Source organism: Lissotriton vulgaris, chromosome 3_2 (genome assembly GCF_964263255.1).
Source record: "Lissotriton vulgaris chromosome 3_2, aLisVul1.2, whole genome shotgun sequence".
Taxonomy (NCBI): domain Eukaryota; kingdom Metazoa; phylum Chordata; class Amphibia; order Caudata; family Salamandridae; genus Lissotriton; species Lissotriton vulgaris.
Genome location: NC_141690.1, coordinates 248,891,193 through 248,914,934, shown reverse-complemented (window position 1 = coordinate 248,914,934; position 23,742 = coordinate 248,891,193). Strand labels below are relative to the sequence as shown.

The 23,742-nt window shown below is 44.4% G+C and overlaps 1 protein-coding gene across 1 annotated transcript in view; it reads left to right on the top strand.

Moving 5' to 3' along the window:
* GFRA4 (GDNF family receptor alpha 4) overlaps positions 1-23,742 on the top strand; it is a 779,926-nt gene that overhangs the window by 574,692 nt on the left and 181,492 nt on the right. The window contains exon 3 of the mRNA XM_086964305.1: positions 21,552-21,632. Coding sequence (XP_086820431.1) covers positions 21,552-21,632 — 81 coding nt within the window. The remainder of the gene's footprint in view (positions 1-21,551; positions 21,633-23,742) is intronic.

The window sequence follows — 23,742 nt, the reverse complement described above, 5'->3', positions numbered from 1 at the left end:
CTGGTAAAAAAATGAAATGGGTCTATTGGCGGACCAGACATGGCTCCATACTATTTAAAATCCACATAGGGATGGTCCTGTTTTGTGGTTTTATAGAAATGTATTAAACATAATCAGACCCCTGATATAGACTGGCTTTATGGTTCTGGTATTCTTGAAACACATTCTTTAAGTTGAAGCCTGCTTATGCTTGTAGGAATAGCCTGGTTTTGGCAAACTTCCTAGACAACAGTTGACTCAACTGGAATTAATGATTATCGCCAAAATGTTCTGTAAATTTGCATCTGGAACTAAAATTGTTTGGCCCCTGTGCCATTCCTCTTGGTGCTGGGAACCTAAAATGCAAATACAAGGTTGATCCCTATTGTTGAGGAAACCTGCTGGTCAGACTCACAGCAGTCATTGCAGTACTATGAAATTGGCAAGGTATGAAAAGATCAAAGAGATATTTGGTGCCTTTTTTACCCACCATTTAGCGGGTTGGTGCACTCTACATATGCTTCCTGTCAACCTAAAGAGGCCAATACATCCCATTTGCATGCTCATTCCCGAGGTGATCCTTATTGAGGTGGCCACAGTCATTTACATGGAAGAAAGGTACATGAATACTCCAGGCAGAATCTAAGAAATGCTAGACACAGGACTTGGCCACCATGTTGACCCGGGAAGTTCAATGTTAGTTGCTTTTCAAGAGGAAAAAGAGTTTCCTGATCACACAAACTAATTGGGTTGTGAATTTGGGCACCTATAAGGAGGAGTTGTTTGCACATACTGTAGCTTTTGTTTTAGAGGCATTCAGTTTTAGGAGATTATCCGCCCCTCATATGCAGATGTCTACCAAAAGGGTTTCTGTACATTACCTGCATCACACCTGTCACTACACGTGAAATTATTTTAAGGAAAGTTTTAGGAAAAATGCTGATCCTCTGCTGTTATTTGATGAACCATGTTTGAGAGATAATGGGTTTGTTGTATAATTTATTCAGAGAATTATAGAAGGTGTTCCAGAAGCCAAAATGAAAACAAGTTTGATATATATTCACAACTAGCTGTACCCGGCCACGCGTTGCTGTGGCTCAGTCTGGTTAAATGGAAGAGAAATAAAAGAGTAAGCGCACATTTTTTATATGTTTAATTTCACAATGCTTGTGGGTATACAATAGGTTTTTGTCCATCCTAATATATGTAGACTATTGTCTATGTGCATCCTTTGTATTTGTTGCGCAGCAACCAAATCAATAGGGTCTGTTCGGGTTGCAAAGTGAACCAACTCCTCCCCCCTCCCTCCACCCACTTCCTGGTCTGCCATCCAGGCACCAACTGTCCATCCTAATATATGTAGACTATTGTCTATATGCGTCCCTTGTATTTGTTGTGCATCAACCAAATCGATAGGGTCTGTTCGGCCTTTCGATTAAAAACACAAGCATATTGGACACGGACATATTCGAAACCAAGGTTGTGTATATATAAACATGCGTTAATGGTGCAAAGTAAACCAACTCCTCCCCCCTCCCTCCACCCACTTCCCAGTATGCCATCCTGACACCAACTGTCCATCCTAATATTTGTAGACTATTGTCTCTATGCGTCCTTTCTTAATGTTGCCAAGTGAACCAGTCCTCCCCCCTCCCTCCACCCACTTCCCGGTCTGCCATCCTGACACCAACTGTCCATCCTAATATATGTAGACTATTGCCTCTATGCTTCTATTGTAGTTGTTACGCAGCAACACAATCAATAGGGTCTGTTCGTTCTTTAGATTAAAAACACTCACGTATTTGACACGCGCGTATTCGAATCCAATGTTGTGTATATATAAACACGCGCTTATTCGAATTCAACGGTGTCAAAATTTCAAATCGATCGGTGAAGAACTTTCGTAGATTTAACATTTTTATCAAACGCACATTGACATTTGTATGTGTCTGTTTGTGCTTTCAATTAAAAACACGCGCGTAGTCGACAAGCGCATATTCAAATCCAACGTTGTGTATATAAAAACACTTGCATATCCGAATGCAACTTTGTGTCCAAATTTCAAAGCAATCGGTGAAGAACTTTAGTAGATTTGAGATTTAGAACAAACGAACAGTCACATTTTCATTTATGTATAGATTATCTTCCTGAGGCATGTAAGAAATTATTCTGACTTTCTAAGTTCTAGTGAATTACTACAGCACTAACATGCTGTATTCATGGTTAATGTGAGACACGCCAGAACACAATGTTGCTGGAATCAGAGCTCCTGAACTGAAAGTATGAAACTGCAGTAAATGATAAAATGATGGGTTATATGTTGTAATAGAAAGTATGGTGAGTGTTCATGATAGCTAAAATTAGGACACTTTAAGTTCAGCATGCCCTTTCTGTTTACTCCAGCTATCAACTATCTCTGTTGCCAGAAGCGAAGATGACCAAGTCTGTGGCCCTTGAGATTCTTGACTTACTGGAGCAAAGGTCCGCTCTGCATCTACAGCTGCAAGCATTGCAAGCCTTCTCGCTCTCACATTCCATTCTGCACCATCGACCAGCTCCTTCCACTATCTCTTTTGATTAAAACCACTCTGATTTCGAAATAATAAATGAGAGAAATGTGGTTGTTGGTTGAGGGGGTGAAACCCTACTCAAGCAACAGCCACAATCCTTGTCAAGGTGAACCACAAAAAGTCACTAAATGTATGTGTGCTTAATCCTGTGGTAGCTTGCCACAAAAGCAGTCGGGTTCAATTTAGGCAATGTGTAAATTCTTTATGCAGTACTTACAAAATAATACATTATTTGACAACAAAAATCCAATCAGTAGAACCAGAATTATGATTTTTTGAAGTTTAAAGTGAAAATTTACATCTAGTCTAGTGAGACTAGGTCAAAGTTGCTTATCTTCAGACTAAGATTTTTTTAAGTTAAATGTCTGAGACTATAAAGTTCCTCGGGACAAGACATCCGGCTGTGTCCAAGTTGGAGGCATTGTTGTCGGGGAGCCGCATGACAAAGTTGCATTGAAGATTTCTATGTTCGGACTTAGGGCCAGATGTAGGTAAGTATATTTTACTGACTCATAAATACCGAATTTTACCGATTCAGTATTTATGAATCGGTAAAATTGAAGGAGGGAGATTTAGGTAAATTCGGTAATTGAATTACTGAATCTGTAAAAATCGGTATTTACCGAATCGGTAAATACCGATTCGGTAATGCCCATTGATTCCTATGTGCCTTGAAGCCCATAGGAATCAATGGGCATTACCGAATCGGTATTTACCGATTCGGTAAATGCCGAATCCTGCAAGGGTGCAGGGGGTGTCACTTTGACACCCTCTAGCACCCCAAATACAGGCATGTGTGCCATGTGGCACACAGACATGCCCTAAGGGCATGTCTGTCTGTCACATGGCATAGGTGTGCATGCACATTTGTGGATTCGGTATTTTACCACCCAATTGGATTGGGTGGTAAAATACCAAATCTGTAAGGCCTTTGGGACTCAGAAGTGTCCCACCTACATCTGGCAGTTACCGAATCGGTAAAATAGGGCCCCTACATCACAAATACCCATTTACCGGTCGGTAACGGCCGAAATCGTCCGTTACCGGTCGGTAAATGGCCACCTACATCTGGCCCTTAGTCTCTATTTTTTGAGGTTGAAAATCTCCAGCAGGCTGTAACCGATGAGGGCTCCAGGAAGCTTGAAACACTCTCATATGTCAGCCCTGGGTATATGTATCCACTTTACTAGGGACTTAAAACTAAATTAAATGTGCCAACCAGATGTAAGCCAATGTTACCATGTTTTAAGGAGTGAACACAAGCACTTTAGCACTGGTTAGAAGTGGTAAAGTGCAAAGAGTCTTAAGGCCAACAAACAAAATCAACAAAACAGGAGGAGAGGAGGAAAAATGTTAAGGGGTAGACTTCCCTATGGCGAACAGTTCTAAAAGTAACTTTTTGGTAGGCATCATAAGGTTTTTTGTTGTTTCATTTAAATGTATGTAAGTAGATTTATTTTACAAAAGCTGCAAGTAATTTAGAGACAGGTCTCACATTTAAAATGAATAGATTTACCCTCCAATGGGTAATAAGATTCTACAAATGAGTTTCTGTTTGTACATTTCTTTTTTTGCCTTTAGTTTTTTCCACGTTCTCTTGACAGTTATTTCATCTACCTGCACGACTGCTCATTGGCTTCAAAATAATATTTATTGTGAATTATATCAAAATAAATCATATACATATTTAAAAATATATATTTATTGTTTAAATCTTTCTCTGTATAAAATCTAGGTTGAAGGTTTATTCAAACATATTTTAAAATAAATAGCACTGTAAATCAGACAGAGAAAAGTAAGCATTATATTTTAAAACAGAGTGAGAATGGTAATGGACTGCATAAGTTTTACAGACTTTGAACAATTTAAATATGTAATATAAACAAAAAGGAAAGTAATATTTTTGTTGACTCGTTTATTCTCTGTACGTGTAGCAGCTGAGATAAGTAACATTTGTATGTAGATATTCAGCCTTTTGCACAGTAAAAGTGGATGCTTCTAAATGTGTCTTCCCCAGCAGTTTATCTCCCAGTGCAGCCATATTCTGTGAACTAGTTAACATTCTAGTTCTTTAATAGAAGTCTGTGATGTTCACAGGCAGCTTTATGGTAAGAAGACGTATGATAAGTGGGTTGAAACAGGGGCGTAACACAGGCCCCGCATCCCCCGCAGTGCGGGGGGCCCTCAAGCTCCAGGGGGCCCCCTCAGCACTGCACTTCGGCTGGGGAGCTCCTGATAGAGTCTGGAGGGGGCCCCTCCACATACCTTGCAGGGGGCGGTGGGGGCTCAAATATCGTTACGCCACTGGCTTGAAACTGTAATGAGGCTTATCTCAGGTATTAGATATAAATCTACTGGCTATATATCTGTTGCCTAGGAGCCTATCAAAATGCAGCATTTTCTGTAGTGTTCCGCTGTCTGATTTGTAACTGTAGTTACCCAGTCAGCAACGATAGTAGCCAGTTTTGAACAACTCTCTCGGACCCCAGTTGCCTAGGGAAAGAGTAGGAATGTCTGACGGCATCTAAAGTGGCCAGCAGGTGAATTGTGAGCCGTGCCCATATGCTGCCGTCATCGTTTAGCCATTGGATGTGGTCTACTGCTGATACCGGCAAAAAATCTGTAACTCAATCAGGTAGAAGCACACTTGAAAGATTCCAAGACAATCATTTCAGGTAATTAGAGCTTGTGATTAATGCACTAGCTGAAAATGGCAGGCTTGACATCGTTTTTTTTTTTTTTTGGATCCTAACATACCATTTTTCAATACCAAGGTCCCTCTTGCCTGGTTCATCTGAACTACAACACAAATAGGCTGCAATGAATTTAGCAATCGCGTATTACTAGATCAGTTGTATGTCAGATAACGTTAAACTCTTTACAAGGCAGGTTTCACGAGAATAGCCGTGTTCTATTAAAGCAAGGAAACAGATGGAGAGAGTCGGCTGATGGTGGCCCAGTGTGATCGCCCATTTTATCTCGAGCGCTTTCAGTTTACATATCTCTAAATTGCAGCTTTAGATTGACTAAAGAGACAAGTTCTTCATTGAGAAGTAATAGAGCATTTGTAAGCTCCCACTGGACTGGTAAACTCATGAAGTTGACGCAATCCTTCGACTAGAGGATCTAAAAGCAATGAGTTGTACTCTATCTCCATTCAAAGCGTTGTGTGACTGCCTTATTGTGTCAAAAGGCCTATTATTCATCTGTTTACAATGCCTTGAATTGTGTAGCTTCGAGGGGAACAAGATTGACAATGCTGACCAATAAGCATTTGTTATAATTAGTAATGGACAGATTGGGATCTGGTGGACGAGTGGTAATTACCAGTGGTGGGGTCAAGGCTGTGGTTAAGATCCTTGAAATAGTCAGAGACAAATTTCTAGGCTTCTTTGTGATCCAGATGGTGAGAAGATCAGACAACTTCACTGGAGAACCATATGAAGACTTGTGTCACATGGCCCATGGGAACATTGTCTGATTCTCTAAGTTAGCATGAGCAAGCTGCAGCTTGCCTACTGCTTTGTGCACGTTACTACACAACTTTATTTTTGCAATCATTTCTATGGCTGTTTCCACATGAGAACTCATCGCTGTGTTCACACTCTGCAGGTTCCTGGGATTTTGTATGATCATCGTGGACAAGGTCGAACAACAATGCCCCTTGTTATTTTGTTTTGGCCAGGCCTTAGCACCTAGACAAAACACAACGATACAGCTGTTGTTTTGGACAACATACTTTGGTCTTAGTGGGATACATGAATAGGGAGCACACACTTGGAGAGGGACCTTTCCAGGAAGAACAGCGAGACAGCACCTATGATGTAGATCTACTATCTATAGGCTAAGGTATAGGGTCGGCTGGCAAAGCCCAGAGATCTTCTAATATATAATAATACTATTTCTATGCAAGGGTTGGGATGTTAGGCTATATTATCTTTTCACAATGACATCTCCTTTCATTTATTTATTTATTTATTTATTAATGATATTTATAAAGCACGAACAAAGGCCCATGGGCGTCTCGGCGCTGGTATATCTGCACGTATTTACTCCAAAGAGGGGAGGGTCTGAATTTACTGGTTAAACAGCCAAGTTTTTAACTGTTTGCGAAATGATCAGAGTGAAGGGCTTGTTTTTATTGAATGGGGCAAAGTATTCCATAGTTTTGGGGCTGATACCAGGAACCTTCTGTCCCCCCAAGAAACCAATTTGGTACGGGGAACCATTAGGTCATTTAGAGTGGAAGAACGTAACGATCTAGGGGGACAGTAAGGAATCAAATTTTGTGTAAGGAAAGAAGGTCCTTGATTGTGCAGGGCCTTGTACACAATACAGAGGGTTTTGAACTTAATCCTATTTCTAATGGGTAACCAGTGTAGGTCTCTAATGGTTTCTGTAACGGATTGATATTTAGGAATTCTGCCCAGGAGCCTGGCTGCTGAATTCTGGATAACTTGCATTTTATTAATGATCCTTACTTGTGCATTTATGAACAAAGCGTTACAGTAGTCCAGAGTGGACAATACCAGATAAGTTACCAAGGCTTTACCGGCCGTTTCGGGGAGGAAGGGAAGGATTTTCTTTATAAGTCTTAGTTTAGGAAAGGCGGAGGAAGTAATTTGATTGTCATGTGGGAGAAAATTGAGGCGGTCATCGAAGATCGCTCCCAAGTTCCTCACTTTACTGACAGGTTTAGGGGGGGGGTCCAAGGGACATGGCCACCAAACAGAGGACCATTCTGGGGTCAGTTGTCCAAAGATGACCACTTCCGTCTAATCGGAATTAAGTTTTAGGCAATTGGAGGCCATCCAGTCCCCAATTGCCAACATGCCCTCTTTGAAGTCTTCGGCTATTTTGTGGCCGTTATTTTTCATGCTAACAACAAAAGAACCGGGGGTCTATAACGGAGCTTCAAGTACTCCGAGCTGCAGCAAAACTCCTACATAAGTGAGTTAGGCGCTAATCGAGCTATATAAGTCTCTATATCAGAATGTGTGCCAGGACAAACCTGTCGAAGGACCTACTGAGATTGTTGGTAAGACCCGTACAGAGATGTGTTGGATTCCCATCAAATAGGTATGTAGATCAAGTGTTCTCATTTGGTCATCCAAAAATGGGGTGGTATGTCTCTTGATCAATGAGACCCATCCATCGCCCTTACTCAATTGGGTCGCACCATCAATCGCTGAGGTACCCATGAACAAATGATAAAGATGGGATCGAAAAACTCTAATGTAATTTGTCCTGTCGTGGGAAGCTCGGGTCCTGCAATGAGACAACGCCGGACAGAGCGGGGCCTCCTTTTTCCTGAGCTAGGCTCCAGGAGAGGTGAGGTACACTCCCTGTACTATTCAGATGTAAGAGACACCGTTTGGTATAGAGGAACACGATTTTGGATTATTTATGTATATCCTTTACAGATTGTCGTTACGTTCACTTTATGTATGCAGTAGCTAATGCTTAGAACTCTGGCCCTGAAGAAAGCCATGGGATCTTGTCCCTACCGGCTGAAACATGTTGGCCTTGTAAATGCAGTTATATGTTTAGACTGCTTCCTCTGCATTGTTCTTGTTTGTTTGAGGGAAAGGACAAATTACATTAGAGTTTTTCGCCTATTGATCCTTTTACCCCTTGTTTTTAACTCACACATCTTTTGATTTTTGCACTGCACTCGATCCCATCTTTATCATTTGTTCATGGGTACCTTAGCGATTGATGGTGCGACCCAATTGAGTAAGGGCGATGGATGGGTCTCATTGATCAAGAGACATACCACCCCATTTTTGGATGACCAAATGAGAACACTTGATCTACATACCTATTTGATGGGAATCCAACACATCTCTGTACGGGTCTTACCAACAATCTCAGTAGGTCCTGACAGGTTTGTCCTGGCACACATTCTGATATAGAGACTTATATAGCTCTATTAGCGCCTAACTCACTTATGTAGGAGTTTTGCTGCAGCTCGGAGTACTTGAAGCTCCGTTATAGACCCCCGGTTCTTTTGTTGTTAGGATTACAGTTAGGGGGATACGAACTGGGCAGGTCTTTAAATTTCCCTCAGACCCTTCTTCAATTGTTTGTGTTTTAACGTTATTTTTAATGGCCAGGACCAACTGCGTGTCGTCCACATAGGAGGTAAGGCTCATCCCGTGTGCTCGAATGATGTTAGCTAGGTCCGACACATAGATGTTAAAAAGTGTCGGACTTAGGGATGAGCCTTGAGGTACCCCACATGGCAGCGACAGATTGGACGATTGAAAGGAGCCCAGTGTGACATCCTGAGTCCTATCAGCCAGAAAAGATGCTAGCAGTTTCTTGGCTGTATGTTGGAAACCCATGTTTTCGACACGGTCGATCAGAATCGAATGATCGACCGTGTCGAAGGCAGCCGACAAATCTAGCGGTATTAATACTGCTGTTCCACCAACGTCTCGGATGGATCTGATGTCGTCAGCGGCTTTAATTAGAGCCGTCTCCATACCGTGAAATCGGCGGAAGCCAAATTGGGTCTCATCGAGTAGATGGTGTTCCTCTATAAAAGCAGACAGTTGTTGGTTCATTGCTTTTTTTAGGCAATTTTTGCCAGGAATGGAAGGCTGGCAATTGGGCGGTAGTTTTTCAATTCGTCCATGTCGAGATGTGGCTTCTTTAGTAAAGGTTTGAGGAGAGTTTTTTTGAGGGCGGCTGGATAGATACCTGTTCTAAACATGGAATTGCATATTGAGGTGATAGCAGGAAGAAGAATATCCATGATAGGTGCAAGTATTTTAAAAGGACAAGGGTCGAGTGCAGAGCCTGATCTAATCGTGGAAATGATATCCGCCGTCTGGGTATTGGAGATGTCTGTAAACTGGGTGAAAATAGGACCAGTGCGAGTTGAGGAGGTAATTATAGAGGGGGAGTTGGTATTATTTGAAAAAGCCAAAAAGATATCATTGACCTTACTGAAAAAGAAGTTGGCCAAGGCGTCACAAAGGGGTTGGGAGGGGGGTGGGGTCAGATTGAAAGAATAGCCAGCTAACTGCTTGGTGGTATCGTAAAGTTCCTTGGTAGAATTTTTGGCTGATTCAATCCTTTTGCTAAAAAACTTTTTCTTGGCATTGCTAATCATAATTTTATATTTAGCCAACGTCTCCTTGTAGCGAGTTTTGGTATCTTCAGTATAATCCTTCCACCAGTGCCTCTCCTTATTCCTGCAAAGTTGTTTCTGAGTTCTTAACTCCTCAGAAAACCAGGGGGCAGAGGGGGCAAGTCTGTTACGAGTCAGCTGTTTGACAGGGGCCAGTGAGGTGGCAGCAGAGCCCAACCAGTCATGAAATTGTGTTGTGGCGATATTAGGGTCAACGGAAAGAGAGGGATTGGAACTGATCAGTAGCGTTTTCAAACTGGAACTGTCGATGTCGTTCCAAGCAAGAAATGGCTGACGGGGATTAGAAGATAATGTGGGGGAACCAGAATCGTGAACAGTCAGTAAAGCCAAAATAGCATGGTGGTCCGACCAGCTAAGGGGAAGGATTTGAGATATATGTAATTCATCTAAGTTGGAAAAAATGCCGTCCAGTATGTGCCCTCCGTCATGCGTAGAAGAGTTGACCAGTAATGGGAGACCGAAGGTTGTCATATCCGCTATAAGGGATCCAGTATCTCTATCCTCTGTTTTATCTAAGTGAAAATTGAAGTCACCGAGGACTGTTAGAGAGTTTTCAAGGGCCGATGATTCCAGGATGGAACTAAAGTCAGAAATAAAGCCTGCTCTTGATCCCGGTGGTCGATACAAGAGGATCCCTCTAAAGTTGTAGGAGGGAGTTAACTTGATGGTGAATTGTAGGGCTTCACAAGAAGGTGACGGGATCGCGTTAGTTCTTACGATAAATGAGTCACGAGCGATAATTGCTACGCCGCCGCCTTTTTTACGCTGTCTATCTAGTCTATGGATAGAGAAACCTCTTGGGACTGCTATCACTAGATCTGGGTCGGATGAGTTGTCCATCCAGGTTTCGGTCATGAATAGAATATCTAATTTTCTGTCCTCTATGAGATCAGCTATGTCCTGTCGGTGTTTACCGAGCGAACGGACATTAGAGAGGGCTATAGAAATAGACTTAGATGAGTTGTTATTGGTGCCGGAGGAAGATTTAATATGGGGAGGCATTGATGTCTTACAGTGAGAATAAGACTGGGCGGGGTTACCAAGAAGGGATAATGGATCAAATCTTTGGCATTCCTGATAGTGATGGGGACGCATCTGTAAGAGCTTGGTCGGTGAATAGGTACGTCGTGGGGCTGGGTCACAGGGGCCAGGGGGGGTGGCCCTCGGCACGGTCCAGGCGCGGACGGGCCCAGACGGGTTTGGCTTTGGCCCGCTGCGCCCGCCCGCTGCGTGGACGGGGAGGCCTACTATTTTTATACAGGTTTAAAAGGAAGTTGGAGGAGGGTGGGAGGGACGAACAACTAGACCGCCAGCCTTACCCTGAGCAAGATGGCGGCTGAGGTGGATCGAGTGAGTTGACAGCGCCTGGTAACAGCAGCGCTGTGGCAGGGCGAGTCGGTGAGCAGCCTCGGAGCGACGCAAGTCTCGCGCCGAGGTGGGGAGTGATATTTTAAAAATTGCTGGCTAAAATATTTACAATTCTAAAAATACGTTATTCTTGATTCAATAATGAGCAAACAATCAATTTTTACATAGAGCACAGAAAAGAGCAGAGATCCCCCGGCTTCCGCCTCAGGGGAGAAAATACGCAAATATAACGGGGAACTCAAGACACACCCTTAAATATCCTGGTAGGGCGGGAGGGACGAACAACTAGACCGCCAGCCTTACCCTGAGCAAGATGGTGGCTGAGGTGGATCGAGTGAGTTGACAGCGCCTGGTAACTGCAACGCTGTGGCAGGGCAAGTCGGTGAGCAGCCTCAGAGCGACGCAAGTCTCGCGCCGAGGTGGGGAGTGATATTTTAAAAATTGCTGGCTAAAATATTTACAATTCTAAAAATACGTTATTCTTGATTCAATAACGAGCAAACAATCAATTTTTAAATAGAGCACAGAAAAGAGCAGAGATCCCCCGGCTTCCGCCTCAAGGGAGAAAATACGTAAATATCACGGGGAACTCGAGACACACCCTTAAATATCCTGGTAGGGCGGGAGGGACGAACATCTAGACCGCCAGCCTTACCCTGAGCAAGATGGCGGCTGAGGTGGATCGAGTGAGTTGACAGCGCCTGGTAACAGCAGCGCTGTGGCAGGGCAAGTCGGTGAGCAGCCTCGGAGCGGCGCAAATCTCGCGCCGAGGTGGGGAGTGATATTTTAAAAATTGCTGGCTAAAATATTTACAATTCTAAAAATACGTTATTCTTGATTCAATACCGAGCAAACAATCAATTTTTAAATAGAGCACAGAAAAGAGCAGAGATCCCCCGGCTTCCTCCTCAGGGGAGAAAATACGCAAATATAACGGGGAACTCAAGACACACCCTTAAATATCCTGGTAGGGCAGGAGGGACGAACAACTAGACCGCCAGCCTTACCCTGAGCAAGATGGCGGCTGAGGTGGATCAAGTGAGTTGACAGCGCCTGGTAACTGCAACGCTGTGGCAGGGCAAGTCGGTGAGCAGCCTCGGAGCGACGCAAGTCTCGCGCTGAGGTGGGGAGGGATATTTTAAAAATTGCTGGCTAAAATATTTACAATTCTAAAAATACGTTATTCTTGATTCAATACCGAGCAAACAATCAATTTTTAAATAGAGCACAGAAAAGAGCAGAGATCCCCCGGCTTCCGCCTCAGGGGAGAAAATACGCAAATATTTATGGACTAGCTACTATGCTGACTGTAGTCTGTATTTGTATTATGCATTTTCCTGCTTGTTGTGGCACGTATACTACATGTTAGGGCACGTTAGATTAAATAAATATTTAAAACTTGTTCGTGTCTCTGACCGATTTTATTGTGGACAAGTACAAGAGTGTGAGTGAAAGGATGTGTCTTGCTACCGCGATTCCAGAGAGGTCTGGGAGTGTTGTGTTCTGGGGGTTTAATCACTTGTTTCTCTGAGTGAGTAGGAGAGCAAGTGAGACACTATAGCTAGTCGGTCCTGGGCTCATGGGTGGTAGGAAGACTAAGGTCCCTATACACTAAGTTCCCACATGCCTGTGCATAGTTCTGTTCTTGGGCAGAATCCCTGCAACATGGAGCAGCCAAGGTTTGGTCTAGTACTTATTCTCGAGACCCCTAATAGCGCATGTGCTTTTCCACCATATCCTCTCACCGGTTCCCGGAGACATCCGTGGTGGGCGGTTTTGCCTCCTATATTTGTAGGGCTTCCCTATTTCTATAGGTTTTTCACGCTTGAAGTTGAAAAGGTATTTAGACCCTATTTTGCGCTGACATTTTACTTATTGATTTCTTTATAAACATTACACAACCAGTCGATATTGTGGCACCTAGCCGCGCAGCGGTTACAGCTTACTTAACTCAACACGGAGTCCCCAGTGCTGGGGCGTACATTATTCTTGTGGTTGAGGCGGATCCTGCATACCGCTTTGTAGTGTTATATTCTTGGGTTTCATTTCCTGCGGTAGATGCAAATGTTAATTTGTTTCACGCTTACACGGCTGCTGCTCCTCCAACAGCATATCGTCCTTATGCATTTGTTGAAGTTCAGTTGACTTGATGTCCTGGGTGCATATGATTTGGTTTAATGGAACGACTTACCATTTTGGCTCGCACAGAAATGTGAGCAGATTGAGGCTGTTTTTCCACACACAGCACCTGTTGAAAAACACTCGATCCTTACAATGAGTATGCCAAGTGGTCTGATTCCTCCTTTACCGGACTGCACCGCCTGGGGGACAGTGTTTGCTTCAGTGTATACACTGTGCTTTGGCATCCGCTCCATGAGCGTTCTGCCAAGCGTTCTGAAGAAGGTACAGGATGAACACGGGCTGGTCCAGCCATAGATTTGGGGATGAAATTAGTGGGCATGTTCCCTGTTGTTTTCGATTTGATTCTGAACAACATTAAAGGTGAAGCAGTTTGCTTACAAGTGCGCCAACGCCTGGCAGCAGTGGCGGATGCGACTCAGGAGAGACAGTTGCCAATTTTTATTGCAAATGTGTATTCATCTTTGGGACGCAATAATTTGGGAATTCAACCTTTTACTCACCCACAAATTAAACCCCCTCTTGAGAAGGAGGGTCATCCAGTCTGTCCTAAAAAGGCATGGAACAAAAATATGCATTAGTAACAACAGAAGCCAAGTTATGGTGCATGTCCACCTACACCAGACGCTTCTGAGCATAGATATGATGTTTGTGACCACTCCAAAATTAAGACACCAGAGAGGTTCCAGGTTCCTGATCCTCGTTCTTCTTGTTCCTTTCAAGAATCATCGGATCAACAATTCAGCAGAGGAGGGAGACAGGATCGCAGACAAGGCGAGTCTATGCAAATGAGACATGATCCACAGCGCCAGTTTGATGTGAAAGTCAAGCAGGAGGAACCACCTCAATATTGTGCCCCATTTCAGCAGAAAAAAGTTGCAGTTTTGACTGCAAAGTATGCCTCAGATGGTGAGAACCCTCCTCCTCAACAGGAGTTGGGCGGTAATCCTCCTATACAGCGAGGTGGAGGTAACCATAGTGCGGCAGTCACTCCACCAGCACCTGGAGACAAAAGCAACTGACATTTTTATTACTGCTGAAACAGCAGATACTCGTTTTGCTCCATCTGATAGCCTTTATGAAGTGAGCCTCCAAATTAAAAGTGATAATCAACGCCCAGTTAAAGCAGTCTTTTTGGAAAATCCAACATCTTCTTATGACATTTTATTGTCAGAGTTTGATTGGTCTTCTCCTTTTTGTCCTTGCTTCCTCCAGAGGGGAAGACGTTTATTCCACCCAGTTCTTCGCAATACGTACCTGATGAGGATAAACTTGCTTATGCTTTGGAGTGGGCATTATCCCTTGCTCCAGCGTTATATTGCAATCAGGCAGGTTGGGGCAAGGATTATACTTTCCATGGTATTCCTTTGCATTCTCCACCACAGCCCCAACCCCAGTATCCAATTAAACGTGACGCTAGAGCATCCGTAAGTGACATTTTGACTCAATTGGAATATCAGGGAGTGATTGAACCCTGTGTTTCTTCGATGAATAATCCTCTTTTTCCGATATTGAAACCGGCCGTTCATATCATATAGTTTTAAACTATAGACATTTGAATAGTCATGTCCGTACCTTTGTGATTCAGAACACGCATAGTGTGCGTTAGTAAACGACATTGTTCAAAAAAAGTATAAACCTACTTTGGATATTTGCAACAGCTTTTTTAACTATTCTTTGGCTCCTGACAGCCGTGATTTGACCGCCTCAGTGCCCATGGCAATCAATGATGCTATGGGAGGTTGCCTATGGGATATGAGAATAGCCCAGGTGTGTTTGCGGCACACCTTGTTTCAATTTTACATGATATTGACCCTGATGCCTTTTCGTACGTCGATTACATTTATTTGACAGATGGTGAGATGACTCAGGATCTTATGCGCGTGGACCGCATTGTCACACATTTTGCGAAATTAGGCTACAAATATAATTTTGTGAAATCACACATTGCCTTTCTGGCAGTACTTTTCCTTGGTTATGAACTCATTAACGAAAGTAGGGGGTTGGCCCCCACTTTTTGGAGAAAGGTGCTCAACTACAGCCTCCTTCTACACTTAAAAAATTGCAGTCTCTGCTGTTTTTTTAAAATTTTGGCAGGACTTACATTCCTGATTATTCCCAGCTTATCAAACCGCTTTATGCATTGACACAACCCTCTTTTTCGTCTTCCAGTTGGCTTCCGGAACATATAGCTGTATTTAGTTCTTTGCAATCTAATCTGCTTGCAACTCAATTCTTGTTAAGGAGACATAATACAACTAATTTGGTCAAACGGATTGTACCAGGTTCAAGGGTTAGGTTCACTTACTTAACTTTCAATGAGGGGGACACGGTCCCCATTGCTTATTGATCACATCTGTATACTTCGGTAGAGATGCGTTTTTATTCTACAGAAAAAATATTGACAGCCGTACAAATGGCGATTCTTAAATAATGCTCTCTGGCTCAGGGAAAACTTGTTTTCATGGTCTTGCCAGTGCTTGCTTTCGAAGCTGTCTCAAAGGCGAGTGTTCCCAATTCTAAGGCTTTACATCCATGTTGGATACAATGGGCCACTTCATTGACATCAGTTGACGTCAATTTTATCTTTGACCCTTCTTTGCAAACACAAGAGTTTTTACAATATGAACATGTTCATCCTCCTCCTTTATCATTGCTCCCTCTTGATCAGTGCAAATTTATTATTTACACTGAGGGGTCTGCACAGCCAGCCATTGGTTCTAAACATGCTTATTCAGCAGCCTGCGCAATTGTGGCAGGCACAATAGTAGATGGTGATTTTAAATCCTCCTTGGTGCACACACAGTCCCTTGAGGATGGCAAGGCACAATTGGCCGAGTTACGTGCTTTGTTTTTTAGCTCTTGAATTTGCTGGTCCGGTGGTGCCTACGCTTGTCGGGTGTGATTCATTTTTTATTGTGTACAATCCTTCAATGACAACTTGTTCTTCTGGACACAAAATGATTTTCGAGATTCTAAAGGCAGCGCAATTAAGCATAATATACATTGGGTCAGAGTGTCCGCTGTTAAGGAACGTTTGCCACTCTCTCATGTTATTCATACTTTGGGCCATCAACGTGTGGGAGCACACGCTATTGGAAATTCTCTGGCTGGCGAGGCAGCCACATCTGCAGTAGACACTTGCTCTGTAGCAGCAGTTACTAGATCTATGACTAAAATTGAGATGATATTTTGGCAGTTGTGCCGATACCAAGGAGGGAACAGTGTTTCCCCAAGGTTTCCCTTCTCGTTATACTGATCATTTAACACCTAATCAAATTCCATTTGTGACTATTCCATCCATTGGTGATTGGCTGATTCCCAAAGAGGACCGCAGACTTTCTTTGAGATTAGCTGCACATGAAGGCGTAGCTTCAGCACATGCCTGCGTGACAGCAACTACTTCATTGTTGCTTTTATTTGTCAATATTCCGATGAGTTTACCACAGTCCTTCTTTCGTACACTGGGCACAAAACTGCTGAGACTGGTTTGGGCGGGAAAACAACCCTGGGTTCACTGGGACAATTTAATAAAGCCTTTTGCGGAGGCGGGATTGAATTTACCATACAAGGAAAGGTATTATAGCGCAGCACAGACATTACACGCGCATTACTGGATACATGAACCCCCCACCTTACCACATAGAAGAACACAGGGTATCGCCGAAATCACTGCCCACCTTACTAACAGGTGCTGCCCGCCCTAAGTCCCGCACAATAGACCCTGTACACTGCACAGGTCAGCTGTTGTCAAAGATTGCAGTCAAGCACAAACTTTCATGGATCTACTCTCTTAAATTGCCACTAAGGTGGTGTCAGTGGATTCCCCTCCAGGAAGACAGAGCAGTAATGGGCACATTGGCTAAGTTAGAGATAGAATGCATGGGAGATCTGTTCCAGGACGGGGTGGTTAAAACATGAGACCAGGTCTCTGCTCAATGAGAGGGGATCACGGCACTGGGCGCTTTCCATTATTTCAGATTCAGAACAGCCTTAGGAGCAATACCAGGCTTAAATCTACAGGAGCCTGCCCCGATGCCAGCGCTCACTTATGTATTACAGACTCAGTTTCCACAACATGGCATAACAATATTATTTAAGTTTTTAAACCACAGGGAGGTCAGGATAGAGCGAAGTATCAGAAGGAATGGGAGGAAGAAATAAGGGTGGAGATTACTGATGCACTGTGGACCTGGTGTTTTAAGAACACGAAAACGATATCAATGAATGGCAAACATAGATTGCTGCACTTCAAATATATACACAGAACATACTACACACCAGCAAGGCTTTTTAAATACGGGCTAAGGGACACAGATCAATGTATTCGTTGCAAGGCTCCAAATACACATTTTACACACCTGGCTTGGGAATGCCCAGGTATTCACACATTCTGGAGGGAGGTGTACCAGATATTGACCAAAATGCTGGGATGCGAAATTCCTGAAACACCACTAACAGCTTTATTAGGCTACGACAAGGTAATACCGTAGGGAGTGCGCACACTAGCTGCCATTAGTTTATTGCTGGCAAAGAGGAGAGTAGCCATGCGTTGGATGAAAGGCCCGCTTCCCACCATAACGGAGTGGAAGACAGACCTTGCATACTGTTCCATGCAATCGGAGAACTACAATGAGCTGTTGCCAATGAAGTGTGTGCAGCCGCGGTCGGTAGTGGGAGTACCTGCCGGGCGGTGACTTGGTGAGGGGGAGGGGCAGGGTGGGGGGTAGTAATCTATGGATTACGGAACTTTACAGGTACTGCATCGCATTTAGGGATGCTGTGCAAGCAACGAAATTCGTTTTATTTATTTATATTTTTATTTACCTGTAAATCTCCATAATCCATAGATGACTACCCCCCACCCTGCCCCTCCCCCTTCCCACGTCACCGCCCGGAAGGTACTCCCATTACCGACCGCGGCTGAGTGTGCGCCTAAAGACATATGGGGCCCGTACCGACGCTACCTGCTGGAGTTGGCCGCTGATAGTCGACATCCGATGACCAACGTACAGGAATAGGATGAAAGTGTAATAGTGCCTAGTGTGAACTAGTGTGCAGGAAATACAGGTTGACAATAGCGATAAGTTCTGGATAAATACTGTATTGACCTCGATCATAATACAAGGAAAGCTACAATACACAGACTGATGGCACTGTAACAACAAGGCACTTTGGCAAAGTAGTGATGTACACTTACTGTATAACTGTTTGACGACAATGCTTGTATACACAGATATATATTTTGTATGTATGCGGTATTGCCGACACAGGGTTCTGGGTTACAAGTTTTATTTGTCTTAATATAATGACAAAATGGGAAAATAAAGTTAAAAAAAAAAAAACGACTTCATTGTTGTAACAACTTTTTTGGTGGTGTGGTTTATATTAGCAGGCGGGTAAAAATGTTCTTTCCTGTGACATTTCTGACGAAGCCCTCTCTGTGCCTGCTGCATCTAACCTCTAGGATCCTATAAATTCACAGAGATACTGGCATTGGAGCCCTGCCTTCAAAACTCTGCCTCTCATGGCTCCAGCCCTCCAGGGAAATGCTGATGCCATCAATGGCAAATCCGACCTGAGTATTAAGAGGCTGTTTTGATTGTAACATCTAGCAAAAACATATAAGCAAAAACTTTTTCAGCCTCATGGGCTGGATTGAAGATATCTTTGTGAAGCTGGCTTGAGGTCTCATCACAAACTAGCCATTATTCCAGAATGAGCTGGGGACAGGAGTGACTGAGGGGCATATTACCAAGGCGGGCGATATGAGATTATCCCCGCTTTTGCGGCAGTTTTCGGCCGCAAAGCGGCGATAATTTTATCGCCCTATTAGCAAGCTGTCGCTAACAACAGTTAGCGACAGCTTGTAGGCAATAGCAACTGGTTTGGGGCCCGCTTTGCATGTCAGCGATATTTATCGCTAAGGACAAGCAAAGTGGGCGTACCCAACCTGTTAGCGACTGAAAGCAGTCGCTAACATCGCTATCACCTATTAGCAAGGCAGGCGAAGCGATAAACAAATTCACGCTAAGCGCGAATATCGCCAAAACCTAACGCCTGCTCAGAGCACTTCTTAACCTGTATATCCAATGTGTGGTGGATATTCAGGTTAAGACCCTATTAGCGATAATGCCTGAATATCACTGGATTTCCAGCGATATTCACGCATTTCGCCGCTATCGCCGGATATTTTATCGCTTTGGAGATAAACGGTGCTAATAGCACGTTATCTCTGTGATAAAATATGGCGATGCGCGGTGATAAAAAAAATATCGCTAAGCTCATTTACCAATAAATATCGCTAGTTATTGATATATGCCCCTGAGTCACAAATGAAAATTGCAGATCTGAAGTTTCATACCCTGGCTTTTTGCTTGCTGAAAGCCGTCAAAATGTCCGACTGAAGATCTGACTAAAAATTTTAAAAACCTAAGGAATTCAGTATAGAAATAATGACTACCAAAACTTATTTCCCATTATCTTGTAATCCAAGTTAACTCATATCTCGCTTCCCACTCCAGGGTGAAGAAGAACACATTTTTGTATGGGAATAGGCACGCGTTAGTTGAGATACCCACGTTTTGAATAGGCCTTTTACTGTGTTTTTCATATTTGTCTTTTATGAATTGATATTCGAAAGAAAGACTTTTGAAACTGAAACTGAATAGGCCTAGGACAAATTTAAGTATGCGCAATTCACATAATTACAGGAATTTTGCATTTCACCTGTTACGCGAAATTTCAGAAATTACGCCTTTACACATAACTACACACCATTCTCTGTCAACACATTGACGGGAAATGCTACCTTGCTAGCTGTCCTGCACCACAGTGAAAGAGCGGGAATGCATGCATGTATTTATCCAATACGGCGCACTCCTGTCCTTTACTGTGGAGAAGTGTGGCTCAGGGGTTAGAGGCGGCAGACCCGGAAGCTGAGATCGGCCCTGGACCAGGGTTCAATTCCCCGCCCCGATGGGGGTTGGGCTCAATAATTCCACGGACTCGATAATTCTCGCTCCGGTGCCTACTCAACTCACGGGTTCACACTCTGCGACTCTGGGCAATAGCTTGCTTAATCTCCACAACGGCCCCTCGCGGCGGGATGCCTGGCTTTCACCTTGTGGATACCCTGCCGGGGTATCTCACAGGGGAATACCAGGACGGTTTCCCTAAGCAAGCGCATAGATGCCTGCGATGTGGGCGATTTGCGCTATATAAATACATGTACATTTACTCCTGCGCTGGCACCGGTCCGACAATCTAGCACTAACACAAGTACCCTTGAACCCAGGTGCAAGGGTGACTGTGTTGTAAGCAGGATTGTTTTTTTTGCAGAAAAGGGCACCTTCCTGCACAAAAGCAATCCTGAGAGGCGTTTTTCCTTATCTATGTGTGCTGCTGGAAAGATAAAAAAACAAGGAGAAATAAAGATATTTCTCCTCATTATACCTCTCCTGGGGGGGTAAGATTTTGACACGTTCCAGGTTCACAAAGTCCATGTAAATCTGGGAATTCATCGGAAACCGTGGGAGTTGCATGGGAACACCTACCTCAGCACCCATAGAACTCCTCCCATGCGCAAAGCAAGGCCGTGCAGCAATTTGCGCTGTGTTGCGTTACTCCATGTTTGTGAAGCTATTCAAAGCCCCATAGAGAGGCTTTGCGCGGCTTCATAAATATGACATGGAGCTTTGCGTTGTGCATGGACCATGTTGTGTGGTACAAGTATGACGGCCTTGTAAATATGCTCCGTACTGCAAATGTGCAAAGCAAGAGAAGAAAAAAATAAATGTGGGTGGCTGTTATTTGTAATACTTTTGCTCTCTGGACTATTATTTTTGCACAGAATGTTTTCTTGTGTCAAAAATTGCCTGGAGGATGCATTTCTCGCTATTATATATAGAATGAAATGACAGATTTGCATTTGTCATAATTTCATGTAACTTGGCAGAATTTCGCATAATTACATTAAAGAAAATTATGTTAATTTCGCACACCCCTAGCCTTGAACTGATCTGGGACTTTTGAAAAAACGAGGCACCCTCAATTGATGCTATTCTTTCAGATGTTGCATGACAGCTTGTCGCTCTTTACAAAATCCCAACAATAAGTTGTAAAATTCTTAGGTGCGGGAAATACAACCTTTCACCATTTTTGCAACTGTTACATCAAAACAAAATGCAGAGCAATGTAGCAAATGACAGAGTTAACAGTCTGATGTTTAGCCAGTTGTCTTTCTGCATATCTCATTCACTGTTCATCATATGCCAAAGTTGCTCTGTTTTCTCACAAACCAGCCATGATGTTCTGATTGTGTTATTTTCTTATAGGAATGAACGTGTTGCAAAGCTCCCCGTACGAGCCCTTTGCGCGAGGCGTGGACTCCATCAGGCTGGCGTCCATCACCGCAGGTACACTTACCTTCTTTCTGCTGAGGGTCTTGTTTTCCATATTCTTCTGGTAGAAACATTTTCCACCCACACTAGTGACCCCATTGGCATGTTTGTTCTTTCATTTATGAAGATGCCATGAAGTAGATTGGACGTGGTCCGAAACAGTCCAGAAACAGGAAGATGCAGATGAGGTGTCACATTCTGTTAGCCATGATAACGTCACTATAAGAAGATTGCACTTGTATTAATTAAACATACAGAGCATCTACAATGGAAATTATCCAAGTGTACTTATGAGACAGACCATAGAAATTTAGTAGTGGGTGCAGCAGAGAATAGAGAAAGAGGAGAGAGGCAATTCAAGATGGCTCCCACAGTAACATCAAACATTGAGCAATATTATCAAGAAAGGGCGATATGGAGGAGCCAAGATGGCGACCGGGACGGACGTGTAAGCTACAGGCTCCGCGAGCCGTCCGATCCTGCACCGAAATCCTGCCACGCATCCTGATTATCCCGTGTCTAACTACAGACACGAGAATACTGACGCCACCGGTGATCTTTTGAGACCTCCGCCGTTCGCCTACGCGGCGAACTCGTGCTGTTTCCCGGCCTCTGAAGCTGACCCGGGACCTGGAGCCGATCGCAGTTCTGAAACGGCCGGGCGCCGTCAGCCGATCACGCTCACAAGACACTAACTGGGACGAGAGTGCTCCTGATCGCGGAGACGAGACACATCGGCCCTTTCGAACTGGTAAGGCTCTTGGCCAGATCGCCCTGCTAACGCGATCCATGAGAATCCGACCCGCATTGCCTTCCCCCCGGTGAGCCTGGAGACTGCACGGAGTCCATCTTGGGGTGCCTGCCCTGCCACAACTCGTCCACGTCGCTGGTTAGATGGACAGAGTCCGCTCTGCCTCGGCCCGGACCTGTGTGCTGCCTGTTTGTCGGTGGCTCCCACTTTTCTATCTCCCGCCTGTGTAGTCGCCCCCCTGTCATTACCGTGAGCCTGCTGCGGAGGTGACCAAGACGTCCCCTCCCGTGTGGAGGGAAGATGGCGGACTCCTCGTCCTCAACGGGCAGGATCCTGCCTATGCCTAACCAGGTGATCAACGGGGGGGAGCGCCCATCCTGTATGAGTCAGCCAGCGATGGGACGGGAACCGACCTGTGGCGATATCCTGACTGCCTTGCTTGACTTGCGGGCGACATGGCGGCGACAAACCTACATCTTGGAACAGCGGATAGTGGGAGCTACGGAAGGTCCGACACAACTGCGTTTGCCTGGCCCCCTGTTGCCGTTGACTAACCCTGTTCAGGAGACAGTGTTGCACTGCAGGACTGTGAGGAGGCAATCAGACCTTGGAGATACAATTGCTTGCTTCACTTCTGGCGAGGCTACTGCTGCGAAGCCGCCCTTCGATTCTTTGCCTGATACTGTTGCCATCGGCTTAACACTGTTGCACCCCTTAGAGACTCTCCGGACGATGACTTCCCTCCCTGCCCACATTGTGATTTTTTCTCCGCGCCTGCAGTGTTTGAGTCGTCTAACAAAGGGGGGGGCGCCCCACCATTTGTGCGCTGCGAGTGATGTCGACTGGGGGCGCTCGCATCTTCCTCCTCTTCGCCTTCCCTGCTGGAGGAGGCCATTTTGTTCCTTTGTCTGGCCGGTGAGGAGTGTACGGCGGTGGACATGTTTGGAGGTATTTCAGCGCTCTGGCCAGGGCTGAGGATGCTAACACGCTGGCTTGCTGACTGACTGGTGACGACCTGGCCTGTCATGGTATTTGTTGTGCATTGCACGCCGGGACATCCTTCTTTCACGACCGCAGTTCTAAAATCCTTTTGCTAGTCTTCGTGGTTAAGATCTTGGTCCTGGGCGACACGGGGGTCTGGAGGTGGACTACTTGCTCATATCTGCTGTGAGGTCTTTTAATTTTGAAGCTCCGTTTGGGGTAGTAACCATTGCCTTGCTCGCGAGCCTGGAGAGCTTGATAATTGTTGGCTCCTCCCCACCTTCTTCATTTTTGGGGGGGTCATAGACTAGTTTGCACACTTGTCTTCCTCCCTATATGTCAAATGTGACGCTTTTTCTTTTATGCCTTTCTTCCGATCTTGGACTTTACTTT